Source organism: Cuculus canorus, chromosome 2 (assembly GCF_017976375.1).
Source record: "Cuculus canorus isolate bCucCan1 chromosome 2, bCucCan1.pri, whole genome shotgun sequence".
Taxonomy (NCBI): Eukaryota; Metazoa; Chordata; class Aves; order Cuculiformes; family Cuculidae; genus Cuculus; species Cuculus canorus.
The window spans coordinates 162,031,902-162,052,830 of record NC_071402.1 but is presented as its reverse complement, the minus strand read 5'-3'; the positions used below and the strand labels follow the sequence as shown (position 1 = coordinate 162,052,830).

The following is a 20,929-nucleotide window of genomic DNA, read 5'->3' as shown; positions in this document are numbered from 1 at the left end:
GCTTCTTGGCGAGGTGGGACTGAGTCCCTCAGTGAGTGTTGAGTGGCCCTTGGCACGGCCGCTCGTGTCCTCCAAAGCGGGGACTCGGGGTTCATCACACCCTGAGCTTGGGGAGCTCAGCCCGGGCTTTCAGGGCTGTTTCTGCTCTGAACTCAAACAAGCCCAGGCTGTGAGGCCTCCGTCCCACCCCAGGGGTCCCTCAGCTCATTTGAGCCTTAGACCCCCACCAAACCCTCTGTCCCACAAGATGAAGCTGTTCAAGTCAAACCCGTCCCTTTTGCAGTCACAGGGACTTTGGGGTTTGCCCCAAGACTTGGCTGGTTGCAAAATGCATTTTCTCCTGCCTGTGTCCTCTTGGTTGCAATAATGATTGAGTGTGGTTAAAAGCCCTTGTGGGACACAGACTGGGAACAGCTGGAGTGTGTTCTGACTTAGCTCAAAGGGGCTGATCTGCTATCAGCCCATGAGAGCATCTCCAGGTGGGATCAGGCAGGGCAGGTGCCCTTAGAGAATCAGTAGCATAGAGCAACCATGGGGTGAACCTGTCCATCCGAATTGAATTCCCGAGGAAGGAAAGGGTTAAAACGGGGAAAAGAATTTACAAAGCATGCACATTTCAGAGTAATTGAAATTAAACATTTCCTATGGTGTAACTTCTATTTCTCTAAAACATTTGCCATGTCTCTAAAACATATACAACAATGTAATGGAGGAAAATATAGCTATGGTTGAACTTGAAGGCTCTGGTCTTCCTTGAAGACATCTTTAAAACTCTGCATGCAGAATATTTTTTTAGGTGTAACTTTATACCCCAACCATCCAGGTGGGCTCTGAAAACAGCCATAAAATAGAGCTGAGCATGTGCTCGCACAGCGAAGACGAGGCATTTCGTTACTTCTACACACAAGCGTTTGCAGAACTGGTCCCAGATTGGATTGTGAGTGAATAATATCCCGTGATCCCGGGCACTTCCATCAATCGCATCCTTCAGTCTCTTTGATGAGACGCATTGTCCGGTGCCACTTGCTCCCTCTTGCCAACCGCTCCCTTTTGCAGAAACAAGCTCTGCTTCGCAAACTCACCAGGAGTTTAGTGTTTGCCACCCACAGGGCCCAGCACCCCTGCAGCAGTGCCCAGTGCCCTGCGGGACCCTCAGCGGCGGTTTTGCGGGCATTGGATTGTGGAGGCGGCCGCAGGCTGGGGCTGCTGGTGAGCCAGCATGGTCCCCTCCAAGGACTTGGCCTCCATCCACCCCCTCACCTGAGCACACCCCATTCTGTCACTGCCCTACAGGACCGACCAATGCACCCACTGAACGCAGTGTTGTCTCTTCAGGTTCTGCTTCTGCCTGTGGGTCTTGTCACGCCTGCCACACTTCTAGGGCTTCTTGCTAGTGTGGATGCGCTGAGGGATGACCAGGGATTTCTGCCATGTGAAGCGGAGGTCACAGTGGCCACAGGCAAAGGGGCGCTGGCAGGTGTGGATGCGCTGGTGGTCAGTCAGAGAGTCACAGAATCACAGAATCACAGAATCACAAGGTTGGAAAGGACCCATTGGATCATCGAGTCCAACCATTCCTAACACTCCCTAAACCATGTCCCTCAGCACTTCATCCACCCGTTCCTTAAACACCTCCAGGGAAGGTGACTCGACCCCCTCCCTGGGCAGCTGTTCCAGTACCCAATGACTCTTACTGTGAAGAATTTTTTTCTGATGTCCAACCTGAACCTCCCCTGACGGAGCTTCAGGCCATTCCCTCTTGTCCTGTCCCCTGTCCCTTGGGAGAAGAGCCCAGCTCCCTCCTCTCCACAACCTCCTTTCAGGTAGTTGTAGAGAGTAATAAGGTCTCCCCTCAGCCTCCTCTTCTCCAGGCTGAACACCCCCAGCTCTCTCAGCCGCTCCTCGTCAGACTTGTTCTCCAGCCCCTCACCAGCTTTGTTGCTCTTCTCTGGACACTCTCCAGAGCCTCAACATCCTTCTTGTGGTGAGGGGTCCAGAACTGAACACAGTATTCGAGGTGCGGTCTCACCAGTGCTGAGTACAGAGGGAGAATCCCCTCCCTGGCCCTGCTGGTGACCCCATTTCTGATACAAGCCAAGATGCCGTTGGCCTTCTTGGCCACCTGGGCACACTGCTGGCTCATGTTCAGTCGGCTGTCAACCAGCACCCCCAGGTCCTTCTCTTCCATGCAGCTCTCCAGCCATTCTTCCCCCAGTCTGAGTCCTTCCATCTGAGGCTCTCACCACACTCCGTGCAGGTGAAAGGCCACTCGCTGGTGTCTGCTCAGAGAGCTCTTCTGCCTGAAGCTCTTGTTGCACTCCGTGCAGGTGAAGGGGCGCTCACCAGTGTGGATGCGGTGGTGATTGATCGGGAAGAACTTCAATCTAAAATTCTTTCTGCAATCAGTGCAGGCAAAGGGACGCTCACCAGTGTGGATGCAGTGATGGATGACCACGGAGCACTTCTCGCAGAAGCTCTTGCCGCAATTGGTGCAGCTGAAGAGGTGCTCACCAGTGTGGATTTGCTGGTGGGTGATCAGAGAGCCCTTGTAGCTGAAGCTCTTGCCACAGTCAGTGCAGGTGAAAGGACCTTCGCCCGTGTGGATGTGCTGGTGGTTGATGAGGTGCACCTTCTGCCTGAAGCTCCTGCCACAGTCACTGTAGGTGTACTGGCGCCCACCCGCGTGTCTCCACTTGTGGTTGGCCGGCACAGTCTGGGTCCTGAAGCTCTTGCTGCTCTCGGGGCACTTGCAGGGACTTGCAGTAAGACTTCTTACTTCATCCCTGAGACCTCATCCCACAACCACCAGGAGGCACTACGGGGGCGCAAGACTGGAGTGAACCTTCCAGAACTAATGATAATACGAAGTGGGGAAAAGTTATGAATATGTAGTAGGCGCTTATAACTATGCATGTCTTTACACTATAAGTAGCTGCACGTTAAGTCATGCGGTGAGCAAAGAAGGAGGAGAACCCTCTTGCACCACAGCGCTGGAAGTAAATATTCCTGTTTTATCACTCATTTTTGGGCTACAGGGTTTGATTCCGCTGAACAATTTGTCGACCCAGATGGGACACATTCTCTGCCCGGCTGCTGGATCGGTTGGGAGTGGGACATCCTAAGGCACTCCCCGGACTGCTTCTCCAGAGAATCTCCCATCCCTACCCGATGGCTGCTGGGGGAGAGACGGCCCATCAGCTGGTGGACCAGGTATGTGATTTGGGGAATACCTGCAGGGGAAACAGGGGGAGAATCTACAAGTCGTGTATGGGACGCCTCACGCTAAGAGAAGGAGTGGGATAGGTTATCAAGAGCCTGTAAGCCATTCTGCGCGAGCTGAGATAACTATACTGCTCGACCCTGGGAATTGGTGGTTTGCGCCCAAGGGGGTGCTCCCTGCTGAGATAGCAAAGCACCGGGAAGAATATAGTCCCAAGATGCCATAAGACGCACTCGGCATGGGGTGAGGAGCTATAGTACAATGGTGAATTGGGTCCTCCTTGCTGAGGTAGCAGGAGTGCCACGTGGGATAGCTATAATCTTCTACATCTGTTGCAAATCTTCAGTACCGGTATATTTTAACGTCATTTAGAGCCTATTTAGAGTTCAAGCGCTTGTGTGGGAGTGTATGGTAGCGTAATTGGGACACTTAATTAAGCTCAGAGCAAGTGAGGAGTTCCTATCAGCGGTTCTGTGTCAAAACAGCCGGAGATGAACAAAGCGAGGGATCACTGTTCTATGTTGTGTGTTTTGTGTCATAAGCGTACTCTGTGAATTGTTTGATGTGTAATAGAGTACGAGCGGAATTGATAGGGACGGCTTACCAGGGGACGTCATTCCTGCATAGACAGAGGGGCCAGAGACAGACGAAGTGCTCAAAACTGTTGAGAGACTTGCAAATTGTTTAAAAGCCCTGCTTGTCTTGGTTAACCCTAGGGATGCACTTATGAAACCTTTCAATTCCAAACGTCCATTGAGCCGGCAGATGGGTATATTTACCTCGGACCTTTGGAATGGAAGGCTGCAAAGGGTGAAATTTTAAAACACCCAGCATAGAAAAAGAAAGAAAAAATAAAGGGAGAAAAAAAAAAACCCAGGAGAGGCAGCTGAGAGTGCCCCTCCCTTTCTCCCTTCCTGGAATGCGAGTTTAGGCTTATCTGTTAAAGCAGTTTCATTGCTGGGTGTGAGTTAACCCTCCCCCTCCTGGAATCTGAGTTAAGTGTTTTGTGTGAGAGAAAGAATAAATTAGAAGTGTGAAAGCAAAAAGGTTTGCACGGATGGGGGGAGGGGGGAGGGGGCAGAATTCTGCAGGCTGCGGGGACGGATCGGGTTTCGGTGTTCAGTCTGTTGTAATGTTTTATTGTGCCATTCAGCTAGGTCGGGATGACTCTATTGTCCTGAGTGCTTATAAATCTGTGGACGGGAATTGCTGTTGTCTTGTGGGAAGTCCCTGAGAACTTAGGGACAACCTGTTTGTAAGTGCTTAAATGGTTTGTGTGGAAGTTAGAGAAAGGGAGAGTCGGAAGGTAGTCTGATAGGGGCAAAACCAAGCAAGGAATTTCCTCAAGCAAGCCCCTTGGGGTGCATGCTGAGACACTGGAAGGAATTGGCAGGGGGGGTGCCAGGGGCTCCATCACTTAGAAGAGGATCGCAGTACTGTTTTGCAACCGATGTTGTTTTATAAAGAGAGCGGAAAAGTGGAATGAAGTGTTTTTCACCACCGAAACCATCCAGAGCGCCAAAGGGACTGTGGGATTGTGCTGCCACATGACCCTGTGGTACTTGCCCTTGAGTGGGAAAATAACAAAGAATTTAAAGGTAAACTGAGGTGGTGTTGCGGAGGGGGGGGGAAAGGTTGTGAATACGTAGTAGGCGCTTATAACTATGCCTGTCTTTACACTGTAAGTAGCTGTTTGTTAAGTCATATGGTGTGCAAGCGAGGAGGAGAACCCCTCGCACCTCAGCGCTGGAAATAAACCTACTGCTTTATAACTCATTTGGGGGTTATAGGGGTTAATTCCTCAGAACACCGTGGTTGGAGTGTTGGGATGGAGGGATACAGGCTCTGAGGAAGGCCAGGAGGCAGGGCAGATCAGGAGGGGGTGTTGCCCCCTGTCCATGACCATCTGGAGCGCATGGAGCTCCACTTGGGGATGGGTGAGGAGCCAACCAAGAGCTTACGGGTCCAGATTAAAGGGAGGGCAGGGACAGGTGATGTTACAGTGAGGGTTTGCTGCAGGCCACTGGACCAGAAAGAGTGAGTAGATGACACCCTGTACAGACAGATAGGTGCATCCTCATGTTCACAAGCTCTGGTCATCATGGGGGACTTCAACCACCCCTATATCTGTTTGGAGGGTCAGGGTACAATAAATCCAGGAGGTTCCTGGAATGTGTTGATAGCAACTCCTTTCATTAAGTGACAGAAGGGCCAATGAGAAGAGGTGCTGTACTGGACCTTGATCTCAGCAACAAGGAAGGGCTGGTCAGGGCTGTGAAGCTCAAGGGAAGCCTGGCTGTGGTGACCATGAAATGGTGAGGTTCAAGATCCTTAGGGCAGAAAAAAGGGAGTGTAGCAAACTCACTACCCTGTTCTTCAAGAGGGCAGACTTTGGCCTTTCCAGGGACCTGCTCGGTAAGGTTCCATGGGATAAAACCCTGGAAGGGAGAGGGGCCCAAGAAAACTGGTTCGTATTCAAGGATCGACTCCTCCAGGCTGAGGAGCGATGCATCCCAACAAAGAGGAGGTCAGGTAAAACCACTAGGAGGTCTGCATGGATGAGCGAGGAACTCCTGGACAAGCTTAAACTCAAAAAAGAAGCCTTCGGGTGGTGGAAGCAAGGGCAGGCACTTCAAACAGCCATGCGTGGGTTGCCATAGAAAGCAGCACGGGATTCTTCTCGCAAGTTAGCGGAGAGAGAGGGATGTTGTTAGTTACTGATCTTAGAGCTCTAGACCGGGAAGTTGTTGCATTACAGAGTAAAATGAGGCAATAGGAACAAGGAGTCAGGATTTTATAAGATGCACAAGTGATCACACAAGAAGGAAAGACCACTGCCGGGCTGCAGAGCGGTTGGCAGAGCCTATTGTTAATGAATGAAGGGACAAGGGAATTTGTGCTCCTGTGGTGAATGGCACAACATGGTAAAAAGCTGATGAGATGAGCAGATGGTTCCAGTGAGCGCTGGTGGCCACAGCACGGGTGGCAACTCTCCGAGATGACCCCACATCCCTCTGGCTCCTTTGGGAGTTTTACCCTCATCCATCCACAAGTCCTGGGGCAGATCCCAGCCCCTCACCATCTCCCAACAAGAAAGGGAAGGAAAGGGGTTTCTAGGGATGAGCAAGGGGATGCCAAGCCCGAGGTGCTGCTATCAGCAAGTGGTGGCACACGCCACGCTGCTGTGGAGCAGCTCACCAGTGTTTCCCCTGCCCTGGCAGCCACTCCTGAGCTCACGGCTCTCCCGCAGCAGCTGCCGGCAACGTGAGGCTCAGCGTGGCGGGGAAGGGGCGACGATGATGAACCCCTTGACCGAGAAGCGCAATGCCTGCTGCTCAGAGTGTCCCCAGGGAGCAGCTCAGGAGGATCCAGGCTGCACAGGTCAAGAAGTTTCTTGGGCAGCTGCCCGAGCTGTAGCTGGTGGTGGAGGGGTCCAGGGCCACTACTTGATCCCAGCTCACGCGTTGCAGGACAAGAACAGCCAGAGGTCGGTGCTCTGGGTGTCTCCCCACAGCCACCCCCGCAGCAGCTTCCAGTGCCCCATAGGACCCTCAAAGGCAGTTTGGGGGGGTGGGGGGGCACTGGGCTCTGCAGGTGGCTGCAGGTTGGGGGTGCTTAGAGTGTGCTGGTGAGCCAGCAGCAAGGATGAGTCAGGGAGAATGAGCCATTCTGTCTCTGCCACTCGTTTGCCTATCAGGATGACTAAACTGGCACCTGGTCATCCCCTCCCTTATCAGATTTACACCATAGATTTCCGAACAAAGACTCAGAGGTGATCCTCAAAACAGAGGTATTAATAAGATTTATGAAAAGAAATCTACACATGCTGTACTTGGGTGATTTAGACTATGAGTTTTTGTGATGGAAACATCCTGATCGATGACCCTGGATTTTCTGGATTCCTACACGGTTGGTGGGGATTAAGCAATCCACTGTGTCCCGTACTATCGGGCGCCTCTGACCAAAGTAAAGGAGATGGGCCGACTGGCACCAGAGATGTTATCACTCCAGAATGGACTATAGGAGAATGAGAGGAGCAAGACTTAATCGGAGCTCCCTCTCAGCTGGTCTGAGACCCCCCCACCTACATCAACAATCTACGAACACCAGAGCATTTTTAGAACATCTAAAGACTTTATCACCGAACACCGATCTCCGTACAGGTCATATGGTCCCTCACAATCCTTATAGGATGCTAATATTGGTTAGACTTAAGGTTAATATTCTTGACTTAGAATTGTAACATTATAGGTAATAAACTAAATGTTTAAATACAGTTCTGGATCCCACTCTGTCTCTGTGACACCCTCATCCGGTATTCGAGTCACTTTGTCATAGAAGGTGATCAGGTTAGTTTGGCAAGATCTGCCTTTTGTGAACCCGTGTTGACCGGGCCTGATCACCCGGTTCTCTTGCATGTGCTTCATGGTAGCACTCAAGATCACCTGTTCCGTGACTTTCCCCGGCACTGAGGTCAGACTGACAGGCCTGGAGTTCCCCGGATCCTCCCCGCAACCCTTCTGGTAGATGGGCACAACATCAGCCAGCCTCCAGTCCAGTGGAACTTCCCCAGTCAGCCAGGACCGCTGGAAGGTGATGGAAAGGGGGTTGGAAAGGGCATCCGCCAGCTCCTTCAATACTCTTGGGTGGATCCCACCCGGCCCCATAGACTTGTGGGTGTCTAGATGGGCAAGCGAGTCTCTAACCGCCTCCTCTTGGATCACGGGAGCCTCAATCTGCCCCTCTAACTCCTGGGTTTGTACACAGAGGGAACAACTTCCCTTGCTATTAAAGACTGAGGCAAAGAAGGCATTAAGTACCTCAGCCTTGTCCTTATCGCCTGTCACTGTTGTTCCTTCTGCAAGTTTATACCCCCCATGGCTGCACTCCAGTTCTGAGAGTCATCCCACCACGTTTCCGTGACGGCAAGGACATCGTTGTCACCTTGCCCTGCAACAGCTTCCAACTCCTCCTTCTTATTGCCCATGCTGCGTGCATTGGTGTGAACGCACTTCAGCTGGGCTGGCGAACCCTCAGACCTCATAAAGGGAAGAGAGCTCATTCCCAACTGACTGCTCCTTGGAATAACTCACTCCACAGTGCCAGTTTCATCCTCACCGCCCCCAGGTAGCATCGCCCCCACTTGCTCTGAGGTGATGTACTGGCGCTCCTCTCCAGCACACCATCTCTCAGCCACTGGAGCCCCACTTCCAGGCTCACTCCCGACTAGCCTGGTCTCCTCCCCCTCCCCCTTCACATCGAGTTTAAAGCCCTATTTAAGAGCCTCTCTGGATTTTTAGTAAGGGCTTTAGTCCCCCTTGGAGACCAGCGTGTCCCATCCCTGGTAAGAAAGCCTGGGGGTGGGTCACCCCATGATCAAAGAACCCAAAGCCTCTCTCCTCACACCAGGCTCGGAGCCGGGCAGTAATCAACTGTTCCTCTTTGACCTCCTGCTTCTCATTCCTTAGCACTGGAATGCAGATAAACACCACCTGTGCCCCAGAGCCCTTCAACATTCTCCCCAGAGTCCTGAAGTCTCTCTTGATGGCTTTCAGCTTTCTGCACTGTAAGTCATCGTTGCCTATTTGAAATACTCCTAGAGGGTAGTAATCTGTCTCTTTCACCAAGGCAGGAAGTTTTCTAGTGACATCCTTTACTGATGTCCTGGGTAAGCAGCAGACCTCCTTGTGGAGAGGGTCCGGTCTGCAGATGGGTGCCGCCGTTCCTTTTAGAAGGGAATTCCCTTAGACAATCACTCTCCTCTTCTTATTTACTGAGGATGTTTTTATGGTCTTCGGAGGATGCCTGAGCCTAGGAAATGTTTCTAGTCTGTGGGAGCCATCTTCTTCATCCTTAGGGATGTTTTCCACCTGCAGTGCTTCATATTTATTCCTCAAGGGGTCTCTGGGGGTTTGTTGTCTGGGTAGGGGGAGCAGGTTTCCTGCGCCGGACAGGAACTCGATGCCATTCCCCATCTCTTGTTCCCCCAACCTTACAGTTTGCAGGTGGGAGTTGCTCAGCTGCACCAACTCCAGCAGCCTGCTGAGTTTGTGAGAGGGCACTGCTCCAGCGATCCATCTCCCTCTCACATTCCCTGATGGTCCTTAGTCTGTTCACCTCCTCCCTCAGCTCTGCCACCACGCAAAGTAGTTCCCCTACGCGAGCTGGTGTGGGAGGGGGCACTGCCTACAGCCCAGGCTCTGTGGGAGGGGGCACTGCCTACAGCCCAGGCTCTGTGGGAGGGGGCACTGCCTACAGCCCAGGCTCTGTGGGAGGGGGCACTGCCTACAGCCCAGGCTCTGTGGGAGGGGGCACTGCTACAGCCCAGGCTCTGTGGGAGGGGGTACTCCCTACAGCTCAGGCTCTGTGGGAGGGGGCACTGCCTACAGCCCAGGCTCTGTGGGAGAGGGCACTGCCTACAGCCCAGGCTCTGTGGGAGGGGGCACTGCTACAGCCCAGGCTCTGTGGGAGGGGGTACTCCCTACAGCTCAGGCTCTGTGGGAGGGGGCACTGCCTACAGCCCAGGCTCTGTGGGAGGGGGCACTGCCTACAGCCCAGGTTCTGTGGGAGGGGGCACTGCCTACAGCCCAGGCTCTGTGGGAGGGGGCACTGCCTTCAGCCCAGGCTCTGTGGGAGGGGGTACTGCCTACAGCCCAGGCTCTGTGGGAGGGGGCACTCCCTACAGCCCAGGCTCTGTGGGAGGGGGCACTGCCTACAGCCCAGGCTCTGTGGGAGGGGGCACTGCCTACAGCCCAGGCTCTGTGGGAGGGGGCACTGCCTACAGCCCAGGCTCTGGGGAGCTGCACGGACCCACTGAGGCTCTGAGCAGGACAGATGGGGGCAACATCTATCCTGTTTGCTGCAGCATTCGGAGCGGTTTTAATCATCGCCACCATGGTCAACGGTCCTTTATGGCCGGCCTCCAGCCCCTCTCTGCTCGCTCGAACTGCCCCGTTACGCTAACGTGCCACGCTCCTCTTCGCCGCGCTCCGGGTCACCGTGCTCCCAAGGGATGGTTTAAATCTCCCACGGGAGCTGCCGGGCCTGCCCCCTCCCGTTAGACACAGCGTGGGACCGTCCGCTGCCACGTGTCAGGAGCCGAGCGTCACCAGCCCTGCTCCCACCTGTGTTTTCCTGGGCTTTTCCGGGCTGAGGGAATTGCCCCATCGCCTCTGATGGCCACCCCATGGCAGCACTCACCATCCTGCCGCTGGATGCCGCCGTAAAAGATAATACACCTGGTTCCTCCTTGCGACCCGCCTTTGCTCCACCTGAACCCTGTGGAGATACGCCAGTCCCCACCTGGCAGAACACACGTGCTATGAGAGGAGTGTCCGAGGCGTGCTCGGCTTTGGAAGCAGGTCTCATCCCCTTGCACAGGCGCTCCTTCTGGTGGCAGGGGTCGACTTGGGGTCCCCAATGAAGGCTAACAGTCATCATCACCTTGAACCTTGGATGAACTTGTCCTGGCGCGTGCTCTGTTGGGGTGTGGGTCTGTGGAAAGTCCCAGCATTAATATTCCTGTCTTGTTCTGTGGATCTTTCACAATAGCAGGGAGATGCGGAGGTAGGTAAGAGTCGCAGGGAGACTTGGAGACAGGTACAAAGCATTTGTTCTGTACCAGCTTTGGCTGTTATCGTAAGGCCTGCATCTGTGGTTTCTGAGGCTTAGCACCTGATGGGAAATGTCGAGAGAGAAATCGATCCTTTGACTGAACCTTACACTGTCCCATCCTATCCCATCCCATCCCATCCCGTCCCATCCCATCCCATCCCATCCTCTTCTTTTTTCAGTGTCAGGAGGATGACACCAGACAAAGCCCACTCATTGTCTCCGTGCCTCCCCTCTGGACTGCCAGGAAAATTAACCCTAGCCCAGCCAAACCCTGGCCATTTGCCACCCGTGCCCAAAGTCCACCCTTCCCCTTCCATCCCCACTGCTTTTCCCAGCAGGGACATCGATTCAGAGATCTCCACGTGGATCTCGTGCCCAGAGCCTGGGGACAATACGAATGACTGAACTCAATCGTTAAGAGGTCCTTTCCAACCTGGTGATTCTATGATTCTCCCCAGGGCCCTCTGAGTTCACCACCACTTTTCAGTGCTCAGAAGGACACCTCCCATCCTGTCATCGCCCCACAGCTGCCCACAGGTCCCACTGCACCCAGTGTTGATTATTCAGGTTCTGCTTCTGCCTGTAGGTCTTGTCACACTCACCACATGTCTAGGGCTTCTCGCTAGTGTGGATGCACTGGTAGGTGACAAAGGATTTCTTCCATCTGAAGCGGAGGTCACAGTGGCCACAGGCAAAGAGGTGCTCACTGGTGTGGATGTGTTGGTGAATGGTCAGGGCACCCTTCCAGCTGAAGCTCTTGTTGCAGTCGGTACAGGCAAAGGGGCGCTCACTCCTGTGGGTGTGCTGGTGTCTGATGAGGTTGCCCTTCTCTCTGAAGCTCTTGTTGCAGTCAGTGCAGGCAAAGGGGCGCTCTCTGCTGTGGATGTGCTGGTGTCTGATCAGGGCGCCCTTCTCACTGAAGCTCTTGTTGCAGTCAGCACAGGCGAAGGGGCGGTTGCCTGTGTGGATGTGCTGGTGTCTGAGGAGGTTGCCCTTGTGGCTGAAGCTCTTGCTGCACTCGGCACAGGCAAAGCCGGATGCACTGGTGTGGATGCGCTGGTGCTTGATGAGAGAGCTCTTCTGGGTGAAGGTCTCGCCACAGCTGGTGCAGGCAAAGGCACGCTCTCCAGTGTGGATGCGTTGGTGGGTGACCAGGTGTTGCTTCTGGCTGAAGCAGTGGTTACAGTGGCTGCAGGCAAAGGGGCGCTCGCCAGTGTGGACGGGCTGGTGCTTGCTCAGGCTGCTCTTCTGGCTGAAGCTCTTGCCGCAGTCAGCACAGGTGAAGGGGCGCTCACCCGTGTGGATGCGCTGGTGCCTGACCAGGGAGCTCTTCTGGCTGAAGCTCTTGCCGCAGTCGGTGCAGGTGAAGGGGCACTCGCCCGTGTGGCTCCGCTCATGGATGATGAGCACACTCGGGCTCCTGAAGCTCTTGTAGCACTTGGGGCAGGTTGGAGGGCTCTTCTCCAGTGGCTGGAGAGCCGGTATGGGGTGAAAGTGAGGGTGCCCTGCAGGACCCTCCTGGCTCCTGCTCAGCTCGCTAGAGGATGAGCCCCCCAAAACACTGCTGCTGGAATCCAACATCCCTCCCACGGGCCCCTGGGACCCACCTGGCACAGGGCTGCGGTGCCTCCACTGCACCCTGGGGGGGATGTCTGGCACGCACTCGGCGTTTCTCCTCGCTCCAGATTGCAGATGATCTCGTGCTTGACAGCGGCCCAGTGTGTCCGGGGCACAGAGAGAAGAACCCTCTCCTGTGATTCCCAAAATGCCGGCAAATAAACTCCCTCTAAGGCTCACTTTGGCGCTTTAGAAAGCAAACCTTTCCCACTTCAATGCATCTGTAATCTGGAGCTTTGGAGCCAACTCTCTGCCTGACCTTGGGCTGGAGATAGGGGAACACTGCAAACAGAGGTGATTCCAGAAGAGGAGACATCTGCTCAGCACAGATCGTACTGAACATAAGGCGTTATCATCTCCAAGGAATGCAGAGAGTCTGGAAAAACACTCTTTGAAAGAAAACATGCTCTCAGAGGGACATTGTGTCTAACAGTCAAAAAATACAATCCCTTAGATGAAAGTTAACCCTACAGACACAAGAAATAGTCACAAGCAATTTTCTTTAGAAAGTAGAAGAGAATACCCTCCAAGAGAGGCTTTCTTTCTCTGAGAGCGGGTTTTCTTTTAGACAGTTTGTTTCCCAGACATTTCTCATCCTTTGGAGATATCAACGCTTTGTGTTCAGTACGATCTGTGCTGAACAGATGTCTCCTCTTCCCTAATCACCTCTGTTTGGAGTTTTCTGCTTATCGTAAAGGCAAGCTCAGAGAGAGAGAGCTGGAGCCAGCTCCAAACCAGCAAGAGTTTTGACTCTTGTGAAGTTTCATAACAGCATTAAAATTAGACCTTGGAAAGTTACAGAAGACGCATAAGATCTATGGGAAAATATAGACATATGGATGTAAGTGGGGAATCTATTCTGTAACAGCTCTTGCCTGGCTGCATGGGATGGATGGAGATCAGTCCCTCGGGTGCCCAGGCCTGAGGAAGGATGCTGCTTTTCAAAACTCCAAAATGAGTCTCCCCGAGAGTTTATTTGCTGTCATTTTCAGTATCAAGGGGGGCTGCCTGCCGGGGGGGCTGCCTGCTGCAGCCACTCCAGCCGCTCGGCTCCCCAACACAGGGACGAGGGCACAAGGGGCCATAGGGACAGGGTCTGGGGACAGGGGTACATGGGGTGGGTCAGCTGGCCAGGGGGCTGGAGACACGAGGACAGGGCCAGAGGGCTGGGGACATGGGGACACGGGGGTGGGGATAGGGGGGCTGTTGCTGTTCAGCCCCAGCGGGTCACGAAGCACCACCCAGCCGCTCGCTCACTGCCTCTCGGGGGATGCAAAGATCGGGGTGGGGGGATGGCGTCTGATCTGTTTTTACCGCAGCAGCGTCCGGGGGTGAAACTTCCCTCTCCTCCCAACTGGCACCGGCACCGGTGTTAGACCCCAATTCGGCACCTCCTTTGCGGAAGAAGCCGGGGAGGGCTCTGCCATCCCAGTCCCCTTGTCCCGGAGAAGCTCTGCATCCCCGGCAGGCGCGGATCTCAGCGTTCCCTGGGCAGGAGGGATCCCACCCCGCAGCCCGGCAGGGACTGCAGCCCCCAGACCCTCTGCGGGCAGCCCGGCAGGAGATCCGGGTGGAGATTGACTCTCGGAATAACGACACCGAGCGCAGAGTTAGGTGCAGGTATGCGGCTGTGCACAGAGTGCATGGAGGATCAGTCCTCCAAGTTCGCACACCATGTATCAAACCCCGTACATCTTTATTGTGTTATATATATGCATTGGGTTAACATTACATAGTCTGACTTTTCCAAGAAGGGGGTAGGGTTAGTAAGAGTAGTCCCAGGAACACATTATCTTAAGAAGATTAATTACAGGAACTCATTATCACAGGTCTCGTCCTCCTAGCGCTTGCGTGTTTTCTCATGATAGTGGTCCATGGGGTCTTTGGGGATGAAGGTGGGCAGTCTTCCTCACCATGAACTTTTCACCTTTCCTCCTTGCGTATGCTCTTAGGGAGCCCAGGCTGTCTTCAGGCCTTATCTGTCCCAGCTGGTGGTCCCTGCTTTTACCGTTGTACCACTCCTTGTTATCTGGCTCCAACCAGATACAGCCACCGCCTGGTTAAGAAAAAACCGCTTTGTGTCAGAATTCTATGTTTTAGTTAATGTAATAGGTTAGTTATAAGTGATTTCTGCTTTCAAGATCTCTGGAGCGATGTCCCGAGCGGGAGAAGCGCTGGGATGGAGGGGAGAAGGTGGCCGCGGGCACGGGTGGGGAGCGGCCGGGGTTCGGCTGGAGGGGAGACCCCGAGAGGCGCTGGGGGTGCTGCTTCGGGCGCGGGGTGGGGTCCCTCAGGCTCAGGAGCCGGGAAAGCTGCCTGGAAGCCACCGGCTGTGCCCCTGTCCCGGTGCAGGCGGTGGGTGGGGTGTCCCCCCCGCGCGGGGAAGTGCTGAGTGACCCCCCCCGTGCCGCCCCTCTGCCCTCCCCCTGCCCCGCCCGGGCTGCTGCGAGCTCTGCCGGCGCTGCCCTCGGGCTGGAGCCGCCGGGGCAGAGGGGACCGGGCAAGGAGCGGCGGGGCGAGCTGAGCCGGGCGTGCTTCGGGCTGCAGATGGCGGGGCCGTTCGAGGAGGTGGCCGTCTGCTTCTCCCGCCAGGAGTGGGCAGAGCTGGCGGGCTGGCAGCGGCGGCTCTACCGGGAGGTGATGCTGGACACCTACGGAATGCTCGCCTCGCTGGGTGAGATGCCGGGGATGGGGGTGCCGGGGATGGGGGTGCGGGGATGGGGGTGCCGGGATGGGGGTGCCGGGGATGGGGGTGTCAGGGATGGGGGTGCCGGGGATGGCGGTGTCGGGGATGGGGGTGCCGGGGATGGGAGTGCAGGGGATGGGGGTGCGAAATTGGGGGTGCGGGGATGGGGGTGCCGGGGATGGGGGTGCCGGGGATGAGGGTGCGGGGATGGGGATGCAGGGGATGGGGGTGCCGGGGATGGGGGTGCGGGGATGGGGATGCAGGGGATGGAGGTGCTGGGGCTGGGGGTGCCGGGGATGGGGATGCAGGGGATGAGGGTGCAGGGGATGGAGGTGCGGGGGATGGGGGTGCTGGGTGAGGACTCTCTACGGCTCTGCCGGGCTGGGCTCCACAGCACCTGGGCTGGAACAGACCTTGCCAGTGGGAAAGGACCTCTGAGGCTGACCCAGTGCCAGTGCCTCAGCCTTTCGGGGCTGAGCAACAGTTAAAACCCGGCATTGCGATCATTGGCCAAAGGCCTCTGCAACCCTGCCTGGCTTGGGGCATCGAGCGGCTCTGCGGGAAGCAGGATGGATGCCACGGGTGGGGGTGCCGGGGATGGGGGTGCTGGGCCAGCACTGCCATCCCGGCAGCGCGGCTGAAGGTGCTTCTCTCTGTGCCCTGGACAGGTTGCGCTGCCATCAAGCCTGAGATCATCTGCAGGCTGGAGCGAGGAGAGACGCCGTATGTGCCAGACCCTCCCGGGGCACAGAAGAGGCACCGCAGCCCTGTGCCAGGCGGGTCCCAGGCATCCATTGTAGCTGTGTGGAGTTCCTCCAGCAGGGGTTTGGGGGTCTCTTCCCAAGATGAACCAAGCAGGAGCTCGGAAGGCCCAGAAGAGCACCCTCACCCTCCTCTTGGCCTGGCCCCCCAGCCACTGGAGAAGACCCCCCTCACATGCCCTGAAAGCAATAAGAGCTTCAGGAGCCGGAGTGCCGCCCACAAGCAGATCCACACGGGTGAGCGCCCCTTCACCTGCACCGACTGCAGTAAGAGCTTCAGCTGGAAGATCGACCTCATCAGACACCAGCGCATCCACACAGGCGAGCGCCCATTTCACTGTGCTGACTGTGGAAAGAGCTTCCGACTGAAGCAACTGCTGATCATCCACCAGCACACCCACACTGGTGAGCGCCCCTTCATCTGCATGGAGTGTGGCAAGAGCTTCAGCTGGAAGCAACACCTGACCAAGCACCAGCGCATCCACACAAATGAGCGTCCCTTCTCCTGTACCAGCTGTGGCAAGAGCTTCAAAGACAAGAGTAACCGGACCAAACACCAGCGCATCCACACTGGTGAGCGCCCCTTCATCTGCATGGAGTGTGGCAAGAGCTTCACCCAGAAGAACAACCTCATCAGACACCACCGCATCCACACAGGTGAGCGCCCGTTCACCTGCACCGAGTGCAACAAGAGCTTCAGAGAGAATAGCGCGCTCATAGTCCACCAACGCATCCACAGTGGTGAGAAGCCGCACAACTGTGAGGTGTGCAACAAGACTTTCAGGCAGAAGTCTGACCTGAAGAGACACCAGCGGGTGCATTGATCCCTGCGGGTGGTGCCAGAGGGTGACAGGTGGGAAGGTGCATGTCCTTCCCTGTAGGGGAGCAGATGGAGGCCAAGTCCTTCCCAGGAGGCGGCTGCAAGAAGCGGTTTTGGTCCAAGGGGACCATGCTGGCTCACCAGCGCATCCACAGCACCCTCCGTCTGCTGACACCTCCACTCCTGTGTCCCCCGAAACTGCTGCTGAGGGTCCTGCAGGGCACTGGGGGCTCTGCTGCAGGGGTGGCTGTGGGGAACAATCTGTGGGAATAAACTAAATATGAGGAAAAAAGGGAACCCTGAAGTTTTATGAATCCTCCCTCCCCTCACAGGCTGAGTACAAGGCAGTTTTCCTTAGAAAGCAATCAGTGAAGGTGTAACATGCAGAGGTGCAGCACAGTTTGCATCGGAATGGAATGCATCGAGGACATCTTGCCCTGTGATGTGGGTGCCAGGACAGTTGGGGACAGCCGTGTCCAGCCCCCGCTATCAGCAAGGAGCCTGGTACCCAAGGACAACGGCCCGTTACTTCCAAGAAGACAAATTGCAGTCACTGCTCTGACACTCCTGCCCTCCAGCTGACCTGTTCGCTTTACACCATCACAGCAATAGCATTGTAATACTAAAGCACAGCTCCATACAGAAGGCTGCCCGCCTCCTCCCCGGCTCTGAGGCAAAGCACTCCCATAACCACTCCTACTGCGCCTGCGGTCAGGTTTTGGCATGTGAAGGGAGAACTTTTCCTCCAGCAATCGGCAGGGTTTGACGTTGTGCCTTCAGTCACTCTCGATCCACCTAAAACCCTTCCCCAAAAGTGTGATTATGAAAATGAAAACAAAGGGGAAAGTTTTAGGCGGAAAACGTTGAAACTTTTGGGATCAGCTGATGGGTTGGACCCCATCTCCCCTCCCCCTGTTGGGATGCCATTGGGGTAAGACCTTAGCGTTAGGCACGCTGAATATAGATCTTAACAACAAGCTAATTCTTAGCATCTCTCTCTACTTGACCCCTAACTACATATTCCTCACCTGCACATCGCTCTGATCCGGGCTCGGGTATTTGATTTTCAATGTATGTTCCCAAACACCATCTTCTCCCCAGACACCACCGAACCCTTATTGAGTCACGAGTCATTAAAATAGAATTGTTATAATAAACCTGACTTGTTCACATGTAGGCAAGGCTCGGGAATCTTACTGACCATTAAGGGGGATTTAGAGGGAGCTTAATTAACTTCACTTGAATTCTGAAGAACTGACAACTCTATCCTCTTGTGATCGCTGTGCCCCAGGCGTCCTCCAGCCGGCACAGCTCCCTCAGGGCCTTCCCTGTTCACAAACCACAGGTCCAGCGGGCACCTTGCCCCATCGGGTCACTCGCCAGCTGTGTCAGCAAGTTCTCTTCCACCCACTCCAGGAACCTCCTAGACTGGTTCCTCTCTGCTGCTTTGTGTTTCCAGCAGACATCCCGTGGACTGAAGTCCCCCATGAGGATGAGGGCTGGTGATGGCGAGGCTCCTCCCAGCTGCTTCTAGAATAACTCCTCTGCCCCTTCATCCTGGCCGGGTGGTCTGGAACAGACTCCCACCACGACATCTGCCTCACTGGCCTTCCCCTGAGTCTTTGCCACAAACCTCCAACCCAGCATCACATCACGGAGCTCCAGAGAAGCCAAACACTCCCTAACACACAGGGCCACCCCAGCACCTCTTCCTCCCTGCCGTCTCCGATGAAGAGTTTGTAGGCATCGTTGCAGCCCTCTGGCCGTGGGAGTCACCCCACCACGTCTCCGTGATGGCACTAAGTCATAGCTCTCCTGCTGCACAACGCCTTCCAGCTCCTCCTGTCTGCTGCCTGTGCCGTGTGCATCGGCGCAGAGGCCCTTCAGCTGCACTGTCAGCCGTGTCACCTTCTGTGATGGGGTGCTCCTGCCACCCCCAGACTGACCTTCTCCCGCAAATCCAGATGGAGCCATAACCACCAGTGGGGATCGAGGTGGTTGGCGACGGCTTCATCCACATCCCAGTGACTTTGGGGGAGACAGATCACAACACAACAGCCAAGGGCCGAACGATGGCAATGCACCCACCTGGGTCCGGCTCTGGCCAAACCGGGAAGAAACTGGCCCCCAGCTTGGGGTGTAGAATATGATTGTGAGTCAATTGCCTTACTCTACCAAAAGTGAGCGGACCCAGTGCCCTTCGAGCTCTCCTGAAACAACAGCGGGAGCACAGCGGGATCTCCCGGGGAAAACGACACCTCTTGAGGTTTCTCCTCGAGGCTGAGAGAATCCTTGCTGCAACAGAACCTCAGTGGGTGAACTGGGAATAGGTGCTCTGAAACTGCGACTTTAGCTCCGAGGTGTAAAGGAGGTGTTGTGCGTATGTAGTCCTTTAGACATAACGGCACAGTAAAAAAACTAAGTCTACCCTAAGAGCAAACCTTCTAAGTCACTGTCACATCTATTATCAAGCTTTGTTAAATCTCTGTTTTAAATCAATCAACAGATTGCTGTTTCCCTCTTAAGAGTGAAGTGCATCACTCTATCTCTCCATTGACAAAAGCACTGCGGGGCCCAGCACGGCCTGGAAGGGGCGACGATGACGAAGGCCTTGAATGACGTGTGTGATGCCAACTGCTCAGGGCATCCCCAGGGAGCAGCTCAGGAGGATCCAGCCAATGTTTAATTTCAATTACTCTGAAATGTGCATGCTTTGTAAATTCTTTTCCCCATTTTAACCCTTTCCTTCCTCGGGTATTCAATTCGGATGGACAGCTTTACCCCATGGTTGCTCTATGCTACTGATTCTCTAACGGCACCTGCCCTGCCTGATCCCACCTGGAGATGCTCTCATGGGCTGATAGCAGATCAGCCCCTTTGAGCTAAGTCAGAACACACTCCAGCTGTTCCCAGTCTGTGTCCCACAAGGGCTTTTAACCACACTCAATCATTGTTGCAACCAAGAGGACACAGGCAGAAGAAAATGCATTTTGCAACCAGCCAAGTCTTGGGGCAAACCCCAAAGTCCCTGTGACTGCAAAAGGGAAGGGTTTGACTTGAACAGCTTCATCTTGTAGGAAAGAGGGTTTGGTGGGGGTCTAAGGCTCAAATGAGCTGAGGGACCCCTGGAGTGGGACGGAGGCCCTCGGCTGCTGTCACAGCTTTATCTCTTTAGGCAATAGGGTCCCCATCTCAGGAGGATCCACACCGTGCCGGTGACGATGCTTCTCTGGCAGCAGCCCGAGCCGTAGGCAGTGTTGGACGGAGCCATGGTCGCCACTCGCTCCCAGCTCATGTGCAGCTGCTCTGGAGGAGCCAGAGGTCGGGGCTCCGAGTGTCCCCCTGCAGCCACCCCTGCAGCAGAGTCCCCGGTGCCCTGCAGGACCCTCAGTGGCAGGTTTGGGGGTGACAGGTTGTGGAGGCGGCTGCAGGCTAGGGGTGCTGGGGGTTCACTGGTGGGCCAGCATGCTCTCCTCATCCCAAAATCATTTCTTGCAGCTGCCTCACTGGAAGGCCTCTGTCCTCCCCCCCCACAGGGACAGACACCCCTCCTCCTGCTGGCCACCCTCTGGCACTGTCTTGGGGCCCTCATGCACCCGCTGGTGTCTCTTTAGGTCACACTTCTGGCTGTAGGTCTTGTCACACTCGTCACACTTGTAGGGTTTCTCGCCGGTGTGGCTGTGCTGGTGCTGGATCAGGTGTTCCTTCTGGCTGAAGCTCTTGCCACAGTTGGAACAGGCAAAGAGGCGCTCACCCATGTGGATGCACTGGTGGGTAATCAGAGAGACCTTATGGCTGAAGGTCTTCCCACACTCAGCAGAGGCAAAGGAAGCATTCAGCAGAGTGGATGCACTGATGGGTGATCAGGGGTCCCTTCTGGCTGAAGGTGTTGCCACAGCAGACACAGGTGAAGGGCTTCTCATCACTGTGGATGAGCTGGTGCTTGATCAGGTGTGGTTTCTGCCTGAAGCTCTTGCCGCAGTCTCTTCAGGTGAAGGGATGCTCCCTGGTGTGGATGCGTTGGTGCTTGTGTCACAATGACACTGCTCCAATCTCTAAGGCAGTGTGGGGCTGTTCAAAGGCAGTGAGGTGGAAGAAAATATTCCAGAGGAAAAGACAAAAGACACATCTCTGTGCGTAATTGTTTGGCTGTTATGTTGCCGCTTTAGCATTAGAACATGTTGTACTGATCATTGTCCTTTTAGGGATAA

General features: G+C 55.0%; 1 protein-coding gene and 1 pseudogene across 7 annotated transcripts; one reads left to right on the top strand and one right to left on the bottom strand.

Moving 5' to 3' along the window:
- LOC128851215 (zinc finger protein 271-like) overlaps positions 1 to 12,774 on the bottom strand; it is a 31,801-nt pseudogene extending 19,027 nt beyond the window's left edge.
- On the top strand, positions 2,901 to 20,458 carry LOC128851200 (gastrula zinc finger protein XlCGF52.1-like). Of its 7 annotated transcripts, none has more exons than XM_054058462.1 (4): positions 2,915 to 3,210; positions 13,774 to 14,071; positions 14,999 to 15,125; positions 15,806 to 20,458. In XM_054058462.1, exons 3-4 carry the CDS (start codon positions 14,999 to 15,001, stop codon positions 16,720 to 16,722), a joined length of 1,044 nt encoding a protein of 347 aa, XP_053914437.1. In that variant the 5' UTR covers positions 2,915 to 3,210; positions 13,774 to 14,071; the 3' UTR covers positions 16,723 to 20,458. The 7 variants fall into 7 exon arrangements, 5 of the variants coding, with proteins under 5 accessions (XP_053914439.1, XP_053914437.1, XP_053914435.1 ...); XM_054058460.1 differs by having other exon boundaries at positions 13,771 to 14,071; XM_054058463.1 differs by lacking the exon at positions 2,915 to 3,210 and adding an exon at positions 12,798 to 13,292.
- Positions 20,459 to 20,929: the final 471 nt, after the last annotated feature.

What these genes read in the sequence shown, in the direction of transcription:
- LOC128851200 (XM_054058462.1), top strand. Translation starts at nt 14,999, where the DNA reads ATGGCGGGGCCGTTCGAGGAGGTGGCCGTCTGCTTCTCCCGCCAGGAG. An exon ending in CGGAATGCTCGCCTCGCTGG is followed by an intron (nt 15,126 to 15,805) that starts GTGAGATGCCGG and finishes TGCCCTGGACAG; the next exon opens with GTTGCGCTGCCATCAAGCCT.